This window comes from Polyodon spathula, chromosome 16, assembly GCF_017654505.1.
Source record: "Polyodon spathula isolate WHYD16114869_AA chromosome 16, ASM1765450v1, whole genome shotgun sequence".
NCBI classification, from domain to species: Eukaryota; Metazoa; Chordata; class Actinopteri; order Acipenseriformes; family Polyodontidae; genus Polyodon; species Polyodon spathula.
This window is the reverse complement of record NC_054549.1, coordinates 30,911,698-30,933,346: the sequence shown is the minus strand read 5'-3', so window position 1 is coordinate 30,933,346 and position 21,649 is coordinate 30,911,698. Positions and strand designations below refer to the sequence as shown.

Sequence of the window (21,649 nt, the reverse complement as noted above, 5' to 3'; positions counted from 1 at the left end):
AAAAGAGACTTCTTCAAACAACGCCTGAGCCCTTTCTTAATAGTTAGTCTGATACCCTTTTAAGTCTGGGTATTATAATTTTTCTGTGGCTGCTGAAAAGAGGGTGTCAGGATAATCAAATTGCACTATGAAGGAGACTTTTTGGTTTTAAAATTCTCCAGATATTTGTAATTAGTTTTAAAATACGTGCCTATTTCTTAAGGTGAAATATTCACAATGTTCCAAGCATCTGTTATTAACATAAATACATTTTCATGAATGTTATCTTGGGATCTAACCCATTTTTTTGTCAGCTCTTGCCTATGTTCGTCTCACTTTTATATCTTTTGCTGACATACACCATTATGTCCTGTTCTGTTTTTGATTTATTGTTTATTTGTTTAGCAACAGTGTAAAACCTGATTTTTTTTTCCCCATTCAAGTGATACAGGTATTTCTAAAGAGCCTGAATACAACGAATGAATATCAATTTTATATATCATTTTGATACACTTCAAACAACTGGTACATTAAATACATGAGGTTATACAGTATAGATATATGATGTGCTGATATTTAGTGCATGCACTTCAAACCTACAGTGTAGTCCGTTTATTTTGAATTATAAATCACATCTGAGAAATCAGCCAATCACTGTTGAGGATTTGTGTAAATTCCAATATGTGCCATGTATAGACGTCATCCTCTGCATAGAATATTCAACATAGCTCTAATAACAACCGCATTTAACAATAAGAGACCCCCTACACACAACATAATAACTTTAGTGTATCCACAAAAACAGTAAAAAGGTACTGGTATATCAAACATAGTAGAGTGGATGCGTGGTACACTGCAGTTTATCACTGACTGAACCAGGTATCCGACAAGCAAGGAATGCAAGAAAAATATTCCTGTGAAATTGATTTAAAGTATATTTATGCTACACTGTAGGATAATGTTGTGTAATACTAATTAGATCACTGACATTAATCCACCCAGCATTGTCAGTAAATTGAATGTTAATGCTGATTAACGAAAGAACATCTGTTGCCTTCATATATATTCTGCTAAAAGCAGTATTTACTTTCAACAATGGAGAAAAAAGGGTTCTGGCAGTATAGCTTTGAAGTACTTGACATTTATCGAGCAGATATTGACAGGAGGAAATTATGTAAACAAATAGATAAAATAATAGGTTAAGATTGATAGTAATATCTATCTATCTATCTATCTATCTATCTATCTATCTATCTATCTATCTATCTATCTATCTATCACTTCATAACAATTATCTAATATTACATTGGTATGTAATATCATGATTATCATAATTAATTTAAATTGCCGTTCCATTGAGCTGCCCAAACATGTACAGTGCACCAGGAGTATAACGGTATAATATCTATAATACAGGCATGTTTCTGTTGTGCTTGCTGAGCTTTGAAGGAAAGCCAGCAAATTGCCATCTAATTAGAATGAATTTCCTAATTAAAAAAAAAAAAATGTCAGGAGGCAGCTTTTAACAAGGCACAGTTGTAACAAACTAATGTCTGCAACTATGTGGCTACAATATGCTAATTGTTGTGTAAAAAAGACACAATCACAGGCGTTTCCCAGGATTGTGTTGCTGCTCATATACTTTGACTGCCTGTCTAGGCAACCAAGCCTGAAGCAATTATGTGTGGGTGGAAATAATAGGTTTATTCTTGGAAATGATATTCCTTTCTTATTTGTTTTAACTTTCCTTTAAGAAGAACAAAATCTATCAAAGTACTTGACTTTAGACCCACAGCAGTCTTTTTAGTGAGTATACCTGTAACTTGCAACTTCACCATTGCGATGCAATTCAAGAGAAAGGGCATTCACTGTAGGATTGTGTATACTACACTTCAGTTGTGCTTCACGATGCTTTACCAGGGTTTATTTCCATCAATTTGTACATAGCAAATCAAAGTGATTGGTAAAGATTCTTATTGCTGTTGTATGACTAGACCACTTGAACCGAACTCTGTCAATTTTAATAGTTGGATGACATCATATTGTGCAGAGCATGTGCTGCGTGACAGTTGCAGAATAAGTGAGACTCATGTTGTGTTACAGTTCAGCATGGACTTGTCAATTTATATAACTCAGCTTGGGTGGATTTTGGCATTCAGTATTTAAAACTGATATACATTTAGCTCAGTATATAAAATAACACTCCTAGTCTTGATCCAGCTACTAGGTTACTCATGGAGGTAGAGGGGGTTGCCTGCATGGCAACTGGTATTTGTCCAAACTGGGTGCAGCTCATAAAGAGCCCCCAGCTAATTCATGTTACTTTCATCATTTGTATTGAACTGTTATAATAATGAGATGCAATGTTTAACTAATTACACTATGTAACACAATTTTTGTTCCTGGGTAGTAAGTGTTATTTCCTAATTGCTTATGCCTCAAAAGTATAGAAAATGGCTATTATTCCCCACAAACTTTGCTTTTGTGACCAGGACAGGTACATTTCAAAATATCACTATTTCCAATGAGAAAACGGGCAAATGTGTGTCTTTTCATGCACATAAAGTCAGAAAACAACAACATATGAATTCAAATTAACATGTATTTATACTAAAGTAATACAAAAATGACTACAAAAGATTTAGAAATGAGTAGTTTTTCGAGATTTACGATTAAACTGTAAATTTAGTATAATCATAAATCTCAAAAAACTACTCACTTCTAACTCTTTTATAGTCATTTTTGTATTACTTTAATATAAATACATGTTAATTTGGATTTATATGTTGTTTTTTTCTGACTTTATGTGAACGAAAAGACACAAATTCACCCATTTTCTCATTGGAAATAGTGATATTTTGAAATGTACCTGTCCTGCTCACAAAAGTAAAGTTTGTGGGGAATAATAGCCATTTTCTATACTTTTGAGGCATAAGCAATTAGGAAATAACACTTACTACCCAGGAACAAAAAATAAATAAAATTGTTACACAGTGTTATTCTAGCTTAATGGTTGTGGGACACATTCCAAGACGTTTGATATAAGCTAACCTTTCTGGTGCTGTAGCATGAGGAATTGCAATGTTCACTCAAAGTAAACAAGTCCTTGCTGTATACGTAACACTGTCTTACACCATTCTATAAAATACTTGAATTCCCACGGCATACCTAATGCATACTTTAACACAGTACGGTATGTACATTGGAAGACCCAAGATGATTGATTCATTTTACTCCACTGTCCATTTTTCTTCATTACTTTGATTCAATATACAACAAATAATGCAGTAACTGGATGATTCAGTTGCTACTGGATACAATTAGTTCACATGAAGGGTGATTAAATAACTTGCAATGCAGCTGTGGGGACAAAATACTGATTTGGAGGATTGTGTGTGTCTGTTTGGAATTGCTGCATTATGATTTTTTTTAATTTTGATGTCTATATTAATACAGCAAGTAAGTGTGCAGTTGTACAGTAAGTAAACCCTTTATAACCCATTCAAAGAATCTTGTTGTCCATCATTTGGTGCATTTGATACCCGTACTTTTCATTGCCCTGCAGTAGCCCACTATTTTGAGGTGTACAATAAACACAGCAAAGGAGTTCTACCAAATTTCTATAGCATTTTGCATAAAATATATGTCATTAATGAATAAAGTAGGTCCTCTTGTTCTTAGAGATGACTTTGTGAACCCCACAGGACTGTACAGTACATTGTACACTTTGATTCCTGTTTGCCTTTGAAATAAGAGAAGCTTGAATTTTAGATACCAGGACTAAACATGCTTATACAGTCTTTCAGCTGGTTAATTGGGTTGAAATGATTATGAAAAATACAGGAACTACAGGTCTGGGGAGCTGTTTTACTGACATGCAGTGGCAGCTCTTCACATTTTCGTTTTAAATGTAGAAAATAGTGGCTGAGTTGAGTATGGATACAATCCATACATTTTCATGCAAGAGGTCAATTTCCACTTTTAAATGATCTTAAAAATCTCAGATGAGACCTTCTGTATGAAAACCCATTTATATATCGTTAGTATATTTTTTAATTGTAGACATGTATTCAGTTGCTCCTGTTATGCAAATAGCAGGCCTGGTATTTACAGGAAAGGATCTGATTTTGCAACATGCTGTCATTGTTTTACGGTTAGCTTTCACACTAGAGATACTGGAATCATCATGCTTAACTTTGTGTCAAAAGGATGGGTCACTATGAGCAACCAAGGAGGCACTGGGTGCTGACAGCAAGATGTTATATGCCATTAAAAAACAAACAAATAAACAAACAAACAGACAAACTAACTATATTTTTTTTTTTCAATCCCTGTACCTATGTGGTACTATGTTAAATCAATTGGTGTGCCTTGTTTAGCTTACATTTCAAATATATATATATTACATTGGTACATGTACAGTAGTTACATGTTATACCATTTGATTAATAGAAAGAGCAGCAACTGTAAAGTATACAGCAGTTTTGCAGACACCAGTTGGGGAGATGCAGCAGACGACATAGCATTGTTTTAGACAAAAAGTGCTTTAAAGTAAAGAGTTGACTTAATCTTGCATATGCAGGGTACTCCCTTTTTATCACTGAGCAAAATGCACGCTCTCACTCACTCAGCTTAGACTAGACTGCAGTAGATATATTGATAATTTATTAATCTATTATGTTGGGCTAAGGATGATGCATGGATTCAATTTGATGTAGCTCTTCTAACATCCTAAAATCAGACTGGGCATAAATTACATCTACAAAACTTATGGACAACAATTCCCAGGTTAGTCCGATAAAATCAGTTCTAAAATGCCACTCAATATTGTACCAGTTTAAAATCCCTAAGCTTCATTTTGTATTTTATTTTTGTTTTGTTGACTGTTTTAGGTTGATTTTAATTGTTTATGACATTTCCATACAAAACCAGAAATAATTAATTAGTAGCAGTGAGGGTATTTGTAATTCAGATATAAATTATATGAATAAAATATTGTTCACTTATAAATTACACATTTTTAGGGCAGATGGTTTGCTAGAAATGTTTATATTACTATATGTGAAAACATGGTTGTATTATTTTGCTAACATTGGGTGTAGGATAAAAAATGTAACTCTTTTCTCCTTGTGGTTGTTCTGATAGGATTGTTGTTGCTTAGGTTGCATTATCTGTTGTTATGAAAGCATGACTTTAAGTAAGGCAAGCTTGTTATTACCAATGGAATACAAGTATCATGTCAATGTATTAGTGAATGGGTTGTATATATGCTAATGTTAATATAATACTATTAACTGTTAATAGTATACATGGCCACTGCACCCCTCTATAGAAATGTACAGTCCAGCGTGGAACAAGATCTTCTGTGGAACAACCACTTTTTTCATATTTAAACTTAATTGAAAAAAATCCTTTGAAAGATACTTTAAAAAACAAAAAAATGTTATTACAATTTTGTATTATTATATTTAGATAACAGTTTTTAACTGTGCAATGAATGATGTGATTGTAAAGATTTTAAGATTTCTTGTAAAGAGAATCAACTGCTTTGTGTTAATGCAGTCGACTCAATCTGCCAAGAAATATCAATACACCTTAAGAAAAAGAGGTGGGGTAAGGAATATTTGATCGATTTGCGGGGAATTAGATTGTTTGGCAGATTCATCTTCTTCAGTTAAACCAGAGATAACATGTTCCTGACAGTTTGTGCTCAGCTCTCTGTATGAAGCTATTGTACCTTGTGGGTCGTCGAGGATATGTAATCTTGTAGACTGTGAAATGTTACAGTGCTACCACATCAACCCATTCAACGATTTTCTCAAGGGACACTGTTAATCCTTTTATCAGCCTGAATTTTCAAGGTGCAATATTTCCTGTCTTGATATTATTGATAGGATCAGTTGACTGAGGGTTTCAGTGCTGTACAGTCCTCTAGCTGGAGCTCTGTGAAAGGCCCCTTCAGCTCCCAGTGGGATGAGATCAATGTTATTTCTTGGGAAAACAAATGGGTTTGAAGCACATCATTTAAATATATATGCTTTATCTTTGAAACCTGGCCTGGTGAATTTTATCAAAACTGTTTGCGCTAGACTTGTTTTAATTACCTTGACAACTATACTGAAAGATACAGATAGGTGTTATGACCTGGGTCATTGTCCAGCTCTATTGATTTAAAACATTTCCAAGCACACCTATTGTTCACACAGGCAAAGGTTCAAAATGTGTGTTGACGTTTGAAAAGACCTTTAAAAAATGCTTGAATAAAGACCATATTTCCTGATTTAATCCACCTAAGTCTCTACAGCCTACGTTTTGATTGAGATTGAAAGACAACAGTATACAAACAACGTGAACATATAGATGTTGGGCTGTTACAATGTTGTGGCAGCATGATGTATGTATGTTTCTGTGTAAAAAAGGTAGGATGCCATGACATTGAAACTGAGGCACAATTATGGGTTTTCTTGTGCATTCATGGTTTTTACATACTGAGGGTCACATTGGCAGCTTGCCTCTGTACCCTCCAGTGCAGACTCCAGAAATAATTTATCCAACTGTCTAGACCTGTGCAAAGTGTAGATAACCATTGGAGTTATAAAGAAGCTGGAAAACCTTACAAACCAATGGCAAGTACACTTATATTTATGGTGTCCCACTCATACTTTCCAGTATGTGATATAGTTTGTAATTTTTTTATATAAAGAGAATCATATCTAAATACGCTTAACCAGGGTTCTTGAAACTAATGTATGCTTTATATGATATGTTCTGTAATGTGGATGTACTGTAGATCATAGTGATATTGTTATTATTACTACTTGCCGGCAATAGGCCGGCCGTTCCTCTTAGTAAATTTTAATAGGATTACACATCAATTTAGTCAAAATACGTCTGATGGTTCTGTTTAATATCATGTCGTTATGCAGACTACCAAGACAAAAAGTAGTTTATATATATATATATATATATATATATATATATATATATATATATATATATATATATATATATATATGTGTTGTTTCCAGGTCTGGATGTAGATTTTTCTGAACACAAGACTATAAGATTTGTTGGATAGAACACAGAGGAGAGCTAGGGTTTTGATGAAGTGCAACCTGCATTACAGATGTCCAAATCCAAGCTTAATGTTTAAATCACCATTAAGTTACAATAAGCTTGTGCTAGCTCTGATTTAAATGGCGGATGTCTTAAACTCCTAGTTAAACTTTAGGGCACAAAATCTTACAGGTTTATAATTTTTTATCAGAAGTGATAACTAGCTACAGATTTCACTGGTTTTATGGTATACATACTAATACGCCTTCATATTTAGTCTCTAATGCATGTTTACAAGTTTCATGCTTATATTTGTGTGTGGTGACCCAGAACAGAAATATGTATTATATAGGTTACTAATGAATATATATATATATTCATTTGCTTTAGTGTAGCAGCAAGCGTCATTGCACAGCTTCACAAGTTGACTCTGGAGCTAATGATAAACTAGGATATTATTTTAAATGGTCTGGAGTTACAAAAACCCAGTGTACAGTTTAATCACCCGACATGTTTTGCATGATGTATTTCCTTTCATGAGGAAAAAATAAAATACTGAAATGTTGACATGCATATTCAGAGAGAAAATTCAAAGCACATGTCATCTGTGGTGCAATCAAATTATTTATCAAATTCAGTTTTATGTAAGTTTTCTTTATTTTTCTGACAGCATAATTTATCTGATTCATAGCTGTCCAAGTGGCACATTAGTTATGTTCATATGGTGCATAAGCCAGCGAAACATGCAGCACATTAAGGGACTGAAAAAAGATACTCTACTGAACTGCCATTAAAATGTAATTTAATCAAACCGCAGAGCATGGTGTTAAAATATTGTCTTGTAGTGCAAAGTATAAAGCAATAGGGCAACATGGTCTTTGTTAAAAAGCAATAGGGCAACATGGTCTTGTACCAGAAAAAAAACAAAAACTATATATATTATATATTTTAAGAAAATTACTAGACTTTTGAGGTAAAAGTTAAAGTGATAAAAAAAGATGCACTACTGTATAATTTCAGATTGACAAATGCAATTAATAAATGCATAACATTCATAACACTGTAGATCAGTAACATGATATAAACCATTACATACCAAGCTGAAAATAAAATTGTCCTTTTCACTTTTCATCTGCTGTACTACCTTACAACTGTGGGAGAAATTAATACAATTAAATACTGTTGAAAGAACTACGATTTTGAAGGCACTACAACATTTCAGTTCTGAACTAATTCCTGAATGCAATATTGTGTTTTTTTTTTTTGTATTCCATGTGTTAAAATGAAGACGACTTGGCATAATCCATTTTAATGCAGTATTAATAGGGTTTTAGAGAAAAGGTTTTATTGTTGTTGTTTTTTTTATAAACATTTTTTATTTTATTTTATTTGTTACTGGTCATTCAAACATTTTAAGTCTTAAGTCTTAAGTCTTTCAAACATTAGTAAGCACAACTTCAAACATTCCTGCCTGGTTCTGGATCTTTTCTCACAATTGTACACACAGACTCTGAATAGACTTTGGATTCAGCTTTGTTCAGGTGATTGTCAGAAACTTAATGAGCTTTTTTTTGCAAGGCTTTGGTAACATATGTCCACAGTGAATCCCATTGCTGCTGACCGATTGTGTAGTGCTATACTATTTGTGTCTTTACTAATACATATTATATGAAGTAAAGTGTACCAGCATTTTATTTGAGTGTTTTACCAATTATGGACAGTGCTGCTTAAAAGCTACAGAGTAACAACCATATGGAGGATGATCTCTTAACAGAAATAAATTCACTTTCATGTAAGTAAGTTTTGAAATATATGTGTACATGGGTACTGTCTTGTAACTAATCAGATAATAACACAATTATTTGTGAGCTATATTTATTTAGCTGTGTGAACCATGTATGTGTGTGTGTGTGTGTGTGTGTGTGTGTGTGTGTGTGTGTGTGTGTGTGTATATGTATATATATATATATATATATATATATATATATATATATATATATATATATATTATAAGTCATATATATACGTAAATGTTATTATAATATCACCAATATTAGTATTGTAGTAGTCCTATTAGTCATAACAGGCATAGTATATAATATATATATATATATATATATATATATATATATATATATATATATATATATATATATATATATATATATATAATATATAAAGGTTCTATTGTTCGAAAGGTTCCACTTGAAGAAATTTGAAATTCAAATACGTGGAATATTGGTATTATGAAAAGGAATTTGCCTGGGTAAAAAAATGCAGGTGTACAGTAAATAATTTATAATTGATAAACAAATATATAAATGAATGTCCACGGCATACACTGCGATAGCATTCTACAAGCTCCATTGTAATTGCTTTTTCTTAGAGAATAAGTAAAGAAGTGTAGCCTAGATTTTATTAAATCTGTATAAGATGAAAGCTCTCCAGTAGGATTCTGTCTACAGTTCAGATGTTGCACGCATTGCCACAGACAAATAAATGCAAAACTATTACCAATAAAATGTATTTGTAAATTTAATCAGATATAAGTTATGAAAGAGATGTTATTTCCTATTGAAAAATCGGTGTCAAGTTTTAGACAGGCAAAATATTTAAACCAAATCCCAGACTCTTAACATGTGCTAAATATATTTAGATTTGCCATGTCATCCATCACAACCTGCTGGTGCCTACATTTGATTAAGCCGATAGCATCAGTCTAAGATTATTGCTTTCCAGTGTAAAAAAAGTCTCTATCCCTGAAACCTTTCAGCCTTGAAGGAATTATTCCAAGAGATGTCTATAATGTATATAGACTTAGACTGGCTTTGAAACCCCTAGAAAATCAAGTTAAACATCAATAGAATATTTCACCAGAAGTCAAATATACAAACGCTCTTCTAGCTGCTGAGGAGACTTGTGTCTATAACTAGTATTTTTACTCATTTTAAATAAATCATTTTGGCCTACAGGTCAAAGTATGTGTTGTTCCATGTGTTCTTCATCAACTTGTCACTGAACAAACCAGAATTCCCAATCACCATGGCAACTATTCAGCGAAACTGCAGAATCTCTTTCTCTGACCTCTGAACCTGATCTCTACTCTTGTTCTGTTGACTCTGCATATGACTTCCATCAGTGAATCATAAATTAGTCACAACGATGACAGGTGCAAAGATTGAAAATTAGAAAACCATTCAGTACCTCTGCCAATCGGCTTCCAGCTGTAGTGGGGCTCCAAATTTAAAGTCAATCCACGCAAGTATCGGCTTTTTACAGTAAATACTAATCAAAGACACAATTTCAGCTTCGGGTCCAACCACCCCCTGAGGTCACTATCTGCCAGTTTATGCTGAAATATCTCCCTTGGATCAATTTGAAAGTAACACAATGTTCTGCTTATGTGCAATTTTATGAAAGAATGATGCATTTACACACTGTGCTGTTTCTGCAAGGACAGGACATGTTTTAGTTCTCCAGTATATAAGCTTTTACCTCAGGTTTGGAAGGTTTTTAAGTATGCTGTCAGAGAATGTATTTAACTGAAATTCTGAACACATTGTAAAGGTTGACTAATAAGACACCAAGAAGGACAGCACTTCCAGTGCCCTTCCATTTGAACCCTTATCTCTCTACTGATTTGTCAACTGTCAAATAAACCAAGTTCACTTATAGTGCAAAATTGTCAGACGCTTGCTTAAAAACTCAATTTTCTAAAATGACATCTGTTGGTGCAATGCACACGTTGGAAAAGATATTGTATAAAATCATCTTGTTAATCATTAATATATATATATATATATATATATATATATATATATATATATATATATATATATATATAATATATGGTATATAAACCAAGTTGTACCAGTAATGGTCCATCTGGTCAGGTAATACCAAGTTGTACCCAGTAAAAGTCCGTCCAAGTCAAGTCTCACTTCAGTGACACAGTCATAGGACTTCTATTAAACCATAATGCAAACTATGTTCGTGTATTTACACTGGCTAAAGGTGTTAATACCTCTTTAGTTAAGTTGAACAGGTTTTAGACATGTTTTATTGGTTGATGTTGACGAGATCAGTGTGACGGAATGCAGAGTACATACATACTGTACTCTTACAGAAATTAAAATGAACCCCTGTGATTCTACAATCGTACAAGACGTAGCATACAAACCTGTCAATGTATGTAACATTGGACACAAAGCTTTCTTTCATGAGTTTTACAGACAAACACACTGCTCTTCATTGTATTGTATCTTTGTTTTACTTAGTGTACATATGGATGAAATCATTTTAATTCAGCTATTTACATTGTGTGTAGATAATTAGGAGAACATTTTGAGTGAATGTATGTATGTAAGACATTTTGAAATACTTGTCGTTATACGTATAGAAAAATTATAATATAGCTCACTTGATTTTATTTTTTAGAACAGTTCATCCATCCTCACCCCAAATGCTAAATTGGAGTCAGTGCTTCTATAACTGAAGTGGAAGCTTCTGAGCACCAAGAACAGACTCATTCTACAGGCATTCATTATTAATTAATGCAATGTTCTTCATGTCTTTATAGTGTATCAGATCTATAACCACAATAACCTGGGGGTCAGTATACAAATACACTCCAGAATGAAGCCCATTCTTGTTTCTTCATTGTCTTACTTCAGTGTATTTAACAGGAACATTGCAGATGCAGTATGAAGGCAGTACAGTGTTTTATGTTTTGTTAAGGTAGTAATCTACCAATCATGTCTAGCAACACCAATTATTTGTACATATACTGTCCAAGGCTTTGTTCGTGAAATATCTTTTTTTTTTACTTGCTTGAAATTAAATAGAGCAGTTTGTTTTATTGTATCTTCCCTAACAGGACAGAACCTGCTAATCCCATTAAAGGTTGAATGTATGCTAAACATGCATAAGAATTGAATGTCAGTGATTACAGAGGTCGGGCACTAGTATAGGACTATTTTACCTAAATAACATTAGTTAGTCCAAGATAATCTGTGAAACCAGCCCTATATTTATGTATTTTCCATCTTATGTCAAATGTTTTTTCTTGACCTTTTGTTAGGCGTTGACATAACCTACTTGTGGCTAAATGAAAAACTGAAACCCTCACTGAATGAAATACCTAATATTTACATTAATAGCTTTGAGAAACTATGTGTCAAATTGTGTATTTGCTCTTGTACAGTGGAATCCAACTAAAACACTGCAGGCCAATATCGTCAAGATCATGGTTGTTTATTTATTTATTTCTATGATACAGACTATTTAAAGACAAACCTAACCTAACTGACAGAGGCAGGAGGTGAATTTAATCAAGCTTATTGAAACATGGTCTCGCCTCAAAAAATGATCTTGCACAAACTTCCCCAGCTCAGTGGTTGGCTTACTAACAATTCATAAACTCGTTCCTGTGTACATACAAACCATCTGTGGCTTATCTACTTCTGAAACATCATTTAGAAAAAAAAAAATCAAGTATTTATTTCAAAGTATAAACTATATATAAAAATAAATAAATAACTTAAAAAAAAAAAAAAACACATGTAATTTGTGGAGTTGTAGTCACTACACAAAAAATTGTCTACTTGTTTAAAATACTTATTGTAGGAGACCATAACTTGATTCACTGCTTGGTGTTATCTTTAAAGGAATTATTTAACATTTCGCATAGTCATGCAAATGTGTGAAGGGATTTGAAAGCAACTGTTTACATGTACGAGTATTCAGTTATTATTCTAAAGAATTGTGAAATATCCCAAATTCTACTTGTCTTCTGAATATGCATTATTCTGTATAATACCAGTAATGGATATCAGCAGGCATCCAAACTTTAGGATTGATGTTATGTCTTAAATTTAAACTTTAGTCTCAAACATGTCAATCGCGTACTGGTAGAACAAGTCTTTTCATCGTTTTTGCAACCACATTTAATACAAATGATTAAAGAACAGATGACCAGCATTGGTTGTTGTTTTAGGGTTAGCTGTGTAGAAACGTTACATTTTAAGGGTCAACTTAATATGATTAAAAAAAAAAGTATGGTAATATGTATTTAGATAAAACTAAATTTGAAACATCAGACATAACAGTATAATACAATCTAATACAATATAATAATAGTACAATATAATAATCCATATACCCATTGGTTTTGAAACTATTACTGGTCAAACGTTAATAATTTATGCAGTCCTGAATATGGAAGCACAGGTCTGGCCACCATTATTGGATAGAACACACAAGGATGTAATTTTCATTACCAATTGCAGACATTTCTATACTCTGTTTAAATATCTAAAACAGTGGCAACATATTTCCCAACCCCCCAAAAATATAATAGTATAATCTAATTTCTGTAAGGAAAACAATATTCCAAATATATAACAGAAAAGCTTACAACCACTTCAGATTTCTTCAATTTAGTTTTCTTGTAGCGTGGGAAGATTAATATGTGTTTCGTATTGTTTATTTCCAGTTCCTCAGCCATTCCATTTACTGAGATGAACTAAAGCTGGAAAAGACATAGGATCAGCATTTCTTTTATGGGATTTGCAACGTGCTTCAGCTGCAAAATGATGAAGATGCTATGGAATGCAGGTGTTTCATTCTCATTTTCCTTGTCTGCAACACTGTGCTTATTAAACTGGACAGCAGCCCTAGACATACCACTTGAGGGTAAGTTCAATTTCATGTACTGCATACTGCCTTTTGGTTTCAATTAACTCGGTCATTCATTCATTATTTTATTATGCGGTGGGGGATGTACAGTATGTTAACAACATTCTTGTTTTTTTTTTCTTACCACATTACTGTTTAGCTTTTTATTAAATTACATTTTGTGTTATATTATATCTAATGGTAACAGAAATGGGCAGAATCCATACATTCAGCATCTTATCTCAATAATTACCCTAATGCGTTGTTGTGAAAGCCAATGTCATAGCCCACCTTCTAAACCAGTCATTTCAAGCATATTTATCATATATGAATAATTATCGTCATCACCCCCTCCCAATTTCAATCAAAACAGTATGTTAATGTTGTATTTTAAAACGGTGTATTCATTCATGCGTTTGGCAGGTGCAACCAAGTCTGGTCTTTGACTTGAGTTAACCTCCGATAACCTCTTTTCAGATATGCTCTACATTCGTAGGTTTAGCAGAATATAATAATATAACTGTGGTAATGCTCTCAATGAAACTACATCAGGCGTAAACAAGGAAACTGGAAAAATGATACTTGAATACTAATACTGTCTTGCTGTTGAGCTGGTGTGATTTTACTTCATCACGTCAACTACAGCCTCTAGGGTGTACTGAGATTTAATTAAAAATCACTATAAACTGTACTGGTGTTGGTGCTGTTGTGTTCTTATTATTGCTTTGGTTGTTAAGACATGTTTTAATTTATGATTTTATTATTCACTAGCCATTAACAATTTATGAGGACTTATTCAATTTAATATATTCTTCCAGTTACTGATGCACATTATTCAATGAAGTTGAAATTTCTTGAATATTAAAAATGAAATGCATCCTGTTCACCTGTTTAATTTCTCATGTCTTGCCTCTCTGCTCTCCTGGATTCCTAGCCTTAGGTCATACAAACAGTAAGTGTTCCAGTATCCTAATGTGAAATCACCAATACAGAATGAAACACAATACTGTATAATGCACTTTAGTGATAATATTGAAGATGTCTAAGTTGGTGATCAAATCTCATTCTTGAAAAAACTATTACTACATTATATATATATATATTTTTGACATTCTTTGTAATATGTATTGTGCACAACAAATCTTGACAATATAAAAATATAATTTGATAGTTGTATGCTGTATTAAATACTTCCTGTACGACTGATGAGCATATATATATTTTTTTTTTAACCCAGTTGAACAACTTCCAACGATCACAGAGCAGTCACCGACCTCTCAAGTAGCGTTTCCCTTCGATGAAAAGTTTCCAATTAAATGCGAAGCAAAAGGGAATCCGCACCCAGAGTGAGTTCTTAAGACACCTTCCTTGGGGGATGGCTTCGGACATATGATCAATGAGGTTCATTCGTAATGATCTTAGATATACTGGTGAATTATTCTGGCTGAATAATGGGTGAAAACCCCAATATAAATCGCAGAAGAATTTCATATGAGTTTCACCTTTTCTTACTCTGTCCACCGCATCGAGTTTCATTTTAACAGAGAAAGATTTTCGTTTTGTGCTGTCTGCCATGCTTCCTACTGTATATCTGGAACATTTCTGAGTCAAATTGCATTATGGGGTAGATGGGAGCCACCACCTTATCGTGTTATAACCTATTCCGCACTATAGCAGGTTGCGTTAAGAACTGTATTATCTGACATTATATGTACAGAACACTGTTTCAGCCACAATGCACTGCTAACAATTAATGCAAACTCATTTCTGCTGTAAGTGCTGGTCTAGGCCACCATTTATCTTGATGAGGGCTTGTTTTTTTTTTTTTTTTTTGTTTTTGTTTTGTTTTGGTTTTGTAACCACCATGTATTATTACAGTGTACTTCTACAGCCCCAATTGGTGTCTGACAGTGTATTATTTTTTTAATTAGATTTAAATGGACTAAGGACGGTCAGCCTTTCGATCCCTCAAACGACCCACGGGTGACTATGGTTGAAAATTCAGGAACATTTATAATCGGAAACAGTGGAAACATATCAGAGTTCCAGGGTGTTTATCGCTGTTCTGCCACGAACAAACTGGGAACAGCCATTTCAGAAGAGATTGAAATCATAATACCAAGTAAGTGAGAATTACTTCTGTGCTCTCCTAATAATGTCAAATTAGTGTAAATATTATTCTTAGCTGGGTAACAAATGAAAATTCATGCAATAAACATAACAAATCAAATTTCATTTTGGTACGTGATCAATCATCTGTTAATTTTATAAAATAAAAGTGGCTCCAAATTTTCTGAGCATATTACTTGTATTTTCTATTTTATTTTCCTAAGATAATTGAACTGTGCCCTAAATAATATTAGATTCCATGACTCACAGTAGACAGATTCTACTTATAAATGTTGTGGCAGTATTTATTTGTAAGTGCTGTTAACTATAATCCCACACGTACAGGAGTTGTTTCCAAAGGAAAATTATGTATATAGCATTGTTTTATATATATATATATATATATATATATATATATATATATATATATATATATATATATATATATAGCAACTTGCGTATATGTCCCTTGGTAATGCTATTGCCAAAAAAGTATACAAGCTTTTTAAGGTTGTCTTTATAGAGAGTCCTACATAGTATATAATGCGGTCTAGCTTGTTTAACTTTTTTTGCATGTTATTAATTATTGCAGCTCAGCAACATGAAGCAACTGCCACCTAGTGGTGTCTTTGCACTGCATTTAAAGTAAATGCAATTGCTGACTTCTGGCATTCTCGAACCTAGTATTTATAGATTGATTGATTTTTAAGTGAGTACCACACTGTTTAAAACAACATACTATTGCTTCTTTTGCAGCCATCCCGAAGTTTCCTAAAGAAAAAAATCCACCAATAACAGTTGAAGAAGGAAATGCTGTTGTTCTGCAGTGCAACCCTCCTAAAGGAATCCCTCCCTTAAAAATACACTGGATGACAATTAGTAAATATTTCCTTTCACATTATTATTTCTAAATTGTGTTTAAAGGTGTCATTAGGTGACAAAACAACAATGCCAAATTACTAAAGTTTAACAAAAAACAACACAATTGTGGTAATTTTACCCTTAAGGACAGATAATTCATCTATATTAAAAAGTGTATGTATTGTGACCTCAAAGATGAATCTGCAACCACTGTGGATTGCTGCACCCCTCTTTAATGTGCATAAACGTTTGTGAAACACTGCATTAAATAATGCATCGAACTATAAAAGCTTTCATGTGCAGTAACATCTTGCAGTGCTTTTGGCACTAATCACTTGAGAATACCAGCTACACACACAAAAAAAAATCTGTAGCTGGTTGTCTGGGAAACAAATTTACAGTATTGCATTTCACTGAAAGAAGCCATGAGAGTGCAGCTAAAATGTAGTGCAGTCTGGATATTGCCTGCAGTGGCTTCCATCTGTGATTGGAATATTTCAGAGACAGAATGTGATTACTAGTGTCATCTTTTTTACATGCTTATTATAAATGTCGTCCATGTTTTTCTGGCACCACTTTCAAAAAACACTTGTATGTATTGCATTATGTGACCTAATATTCAGATGCAACTTTGTTTCAATTTCTTGTTTTAAGGGTGAGTATTATTTACCCATATAGTGGGCATCTTTTAATACACATTTCTGTTTTTGCAAAGATCCCCTAGGGATTTAACAATGATTGTTATATTATAGATGGAATATATATATATATAATATATATATATATATATATATATATATATATATATATATATATATATATACATAGATAGAGAGAGAGAGAGAGAGAGAGAGAGAGAGAGAGAGAGAGAGAGAGAGAGAGAGAGACACACACACACACACAGTGGCTCTCAAAAGTATTCACCCCCCCGGACTGTTCCACATTTTATTGTGTTACAACATGGAATCAAAATGGATTTAATTAGGAGTTTTTGCCACTGATCAACACAAAAAAAGTCCATAATGTCAAAGTGACAAATAAAATCAACAAATTGTTCTAAATTAATTACAAATACAAAACAGAAAATAATTGATTCAAGTTGGATGGGCCCTTTGGTGAACAGCAATTTTCAACTCTCTCCACATATTCTCAATTGGATTGAGGTCCAGGCTTTATGTTGGCTGTATGCTTGGGGTCATTGTCCTGCTGAAAGATGAATCTTCTCCCAAGTCCCAGGTCTCTTGCAGATTTCAGCAGGTTTTCCTCCAGGATTTCCCTGTAATTTGCTGCATCCATTTTGCCCTCTATCTTCAGGAGCCATAGCATGATGCTGCCACCACCATGCTTCACGGTAGGGGTGGTGTTCTGAGGATGATGTGAAGGTGTTAGGCTTGCGCCAAACATAGTGCTTAGCGTTGAGGCCAAAAAGCTTTATTTTGGTCTCATCAGACCATAGAATCTTCTTTCACTTGGTGTCAGAGTCTCCCACATGCCTTCTGGCAAACTCTGGCTGAGATTTGATTCAAGTTTTTTTCAACAATGGCTTTCTTTTTGCCACTCCCATAAAGGCCAGTTTTGTGAAGCACCGGGCTATTGTTGCCGTATGCAGCTCAGCCGTAGAAGACTGTAACTGCATTTGAGTTGCCATAAGCCTCTTGGTGGCCTCCCTGACTAGTGCCCTTCTCGCCCGGATACTCAGTTTTTGAGGACGGCATGTTCTAGACAGATTCACAGTTGTGCCATATTCTCTTTTCTTAATAATGGACTTTACTGTGCTCCGGGGGATATTCAGTGCCTTGGAAATGTTTTTATATCAAGCCCCTGATTGGTGCTTTTGAAGAACCTTATTCCGGATTTCCTTTGAATGTTCCTTCGTCTTGATGTTGTAGTTTTTGTTAGGAAATGTACTAACCAACTGTGGGACCTCCCAGAGACAGGTGTATTTAATTAACCTGAAATCAGGTGAAGCACCTTCATTGCACACAGGTGGACTCCATTCAAATAATTACATTATGGCCTTTTTTTTCAGTGTTAAAAACTCCTAATTAAATCCATTTTGATTCCATATTGTAACAAAATAAAATGTGAAAAAGTCCAAGGGGAGTGAATACTGTGTGTGTGTGTGTGTGTGTGTGTGTGTGTGTGTGTGTGTGTAGCATAAATCCCTCAGATGGACAGTTGGATCTGTATTTCACTGGGATTAGGCAACACCATTAACATTTCCTCAAACTACCAAGTCCCCTGCATCATCTGCTCCAAGTTCAGTACAGATTTATAATGAACCACACAGGTTTTAAATTAATGAGCGCTCCAGAAACAGATGATTCCGAATGAAGGGACACATTGGACTTTGAATTATCAGAAATAGACTTGTGTTTATAAATATCTCCATCCTGAACAGGTCTGCAGCATATTGATCAAGATGAAAGGGTTTCTGTGGGGCTCAATGGAGATCTGTATTTCTCGAATGTCTTGGAAAAGGACAGTCGGAGAGACTATTGCTGTTTCGCAGCTTTTCCACGAATCCGAACTATTGTGCAGAAGACACCAATGACGCTGATTGTCAATAGAAGTAAGTTTTATTGTGGTGGATATGCATGGTATACTCATGAACACAATGCATTTAATTTATTTCTTTTTATGCTTTATTAAATATTATTTTCATTGTATGTATTGTTCATTTTTTCATAGAACCATGCTTTCATGTTCATTATATTGTTTTGTTTTTTTGTAGACTTTTTGTTGCATGTAAGCATTATCATTTCCATATTTTTATTTCAGTTCAATCTTTCAATGACACAGAATCATCTGTTACCTCTGGGGGTGAGTGATTAATCAAGCTGGGCCATGTTTATGACACGTGTTACCCATGTCTCTTGTGATCTATATGTGTGTGTGTGTGTGTGTGTGTGTGTGTGTGTGTGTTTTAGTGTGGGCTTGCATTGCACATACATGTGCAGTACCCTTCCTGACAAAATAAAATAATACTTTTGCTATATGATACTTGTATGCATCATAATACTAATGCCAGGCAGGATAATATAGACTTTATCATATATGTTGTATTTTTTATTTTTTTTGTTTATCTTAAAATTAATTAAATAAGCCAATCAGGAACATTTTAACCATTGTTGTTTAAGGTTTCTGTCCTACCATCTCTGTGTTTTAATTAACTGATTGCAATTTGTAAATGTTAATTGATGTTCTAGTTACAGTTATATTTTCTAGAAATTTTAATACATCATGTATTTAAAGACTGCTGCTGATCTAATAAAGTTCCATATTACAGTTTTAATAAGAACACTACCTCCCTGTACAGCAAACTCTATTCTGCAGAGAAGACCCAAGCTTCTGACACCCTCTGGTGGTCATTCTACAATAAACATTGTGAAGGGAAATGTACTTCAGCTCGAGTGCATTGCAGAAGGACTGTCAGTATATTTATTTACTATAACAATATATCATGTAACATATTTACCATCACCCTCTGCCACAACAGTCTTCCACTAGTTTACTCTGAGTTTCAGTAAGTATTTTGTATTTCTTACATCCATTAGGAGCATTGGGACCAGTAATGAGTAGAGGAAGTAGACAGATGCTTTCGGGGAGTTGCTTTCGTCAGCATCATCATGATGAAGTCACCAGCTGAAAAAATGTGTTTACTTGACTTAATTTCTTACCTCCCCCTTAAAATCTATTCTAGTGTTTTTGATGAATATTACAACTGCAGCTTAATTTGTTAAAAATAGCAACTTAGTTGCAGGGAATATTTAAAACTTTAAAACCACAGGTTCCCTTTCCGAAAATGTGCCTCACTTGTATGGAAATAGTAGGATTCATACTGTTTTTGATTATTTTATGTATTACTAGCCCAACTCCTAAAATCGAATGGACCCGGCTGGATGGAGAACTACCAAAAAGAGCTGCGTTTCCAAACCAGGGAAAACTCCTTAAAATATCTGAAGTCACAGAAGCTGAAAATGGCTTATATCAGTGCAACGCTGCTAATGCTTTGGGGAAAGTACTGCATAACTTCCAAGTTACAGTTGAAGGTAACGAGGCAATGTTCATTTAAATAATGCCACTTTACATTTCACATGCAATCAACATCAGTCCAGAAAGTGAGATTTTGTCACTTCTTTTGCTGTATTTTTTTTTTTTTTTTTTTTTTTTGTCTGGGTTATTTCTTCGTGTTATTTGACTGATAATTACAAACCCATACAGGAGGATGATTTAAAAGTGAAATGCTCCATCTAGTGGATATTATTATTACTGCATCACCTTCCTTTTATCAGTAAGCAACAGAAGCAACACAGGCACCATTTTTACCCTCTGCGTTGTGCTGCAGTGTTGAATGTCAGTATCACTAATACCAGGTTCAGCTATATTAATATCTTTCAAATAATGAATATGCATTATAAATTAATGTCAAATTAATGCTGCATGAATAATGATGTCATGCAGTTCAGTAAATACAGTTCTTTTAGTTAAAAAATATTAATTAGCAAAATGTGTCATTTTTTAAAATGACTTGTTTACTTAGATAAATGAGCAGAATTCATAATGACTTCAAAGTATGTTATTGGATTTAGTATTGTATCCTTAGCATTTGTATAGTGGTGTACTGTTTTACTGGTGTATTAATATTACATTTCATCTTCCAGAGCCTCCTCGATGGTTATCTAAGCCTGAAAGTATGATATATACAATTGGAGCAGATGTTACATTAGATTGCAAAGCTGCTGGCAAGCCAGAGCCAACAATACAATGGAAAGTTAATGGAGTGCCTCTCAGAAGTAAGAAGTACATCACAAAATGCTTGCCATTAATATCCGTCGTGTATCCACTCGTCACATATTTGCCCTAACCACTTAGTGCCATGATCAGTCTCTTAAGCAACGTTATTTTATTATTGAGCAGAGAAGATTAGTTCAGAGATTGTAGATCTTACCAAAGTTTTCATACACTG

The 21,649-nt window shown here is 33.8% G+C and overlaps 1 protein-coding gene across 11 annotated transcripts in view; it reads left to right on the top strand.

Annotated features, from left to right (window-relative positions):
- LOC121329026 (neural cell adhesion molecule L1-like protein) overlaps positions 1 to 21,649 on the top strand; it is a 64,856-nt gene that overhangs the window by 20,504 nt on the left and 22,703 nt on the right. For 7 of the 11 annotated variants that reach the window (XM_041274229.1, XM_041274227.1, XM_041274236.1 and 4 more), the window contains exons 2-11: positions 13,529 to 13,728; positions 14,645 to 14,662; positions 14,948 to 15,056; positions 15,642 to 15,832; positions 16,576 to 16,698; positions 19,082 to 19,252; positions 19,462 to 19,503; positions 20,000 to 20,111; positions 20,551 to 20,732; positions 21,345 to 21,476. In XM_041274229.1, coding sequence (XP_041130163.1) covers positions 13,596 to 13,728; positions 14,645 to 14,662; positions 14,948 to 15,056; positions 15,642 to 15,832; positions 16,576 to 16,698; positions 19,082 to 19,252; positions 19,462 to 19,503; positions 20,000 to 20,111; positions 20,551 to 20,732; positions 21,345 to 21,476 — 1,213 coding nt within the window. In that variant the 5' untranslated portion in view covers positions 13,529 to 13,595. The remainder of the gene's footprint in view (positions 1 to 13,528; positions 13,729 to 14,644; positions 14,663 to 14,947; positions 15,057 to 15,641; positions 15,833 to 16,575; positions 16,699 to 19,081; positions 19,253 to 19,461; positions 19,504 to 19,999; positions 20,112 to 20,550; positions 20,733 to 21,344; positions 21,477 to 21,649) is intronic. The other 4 variants (XM_041274230.1, XM_041274238.1, XM_041274228.1 and 1 more) reach the window with 3 other exon arrangements.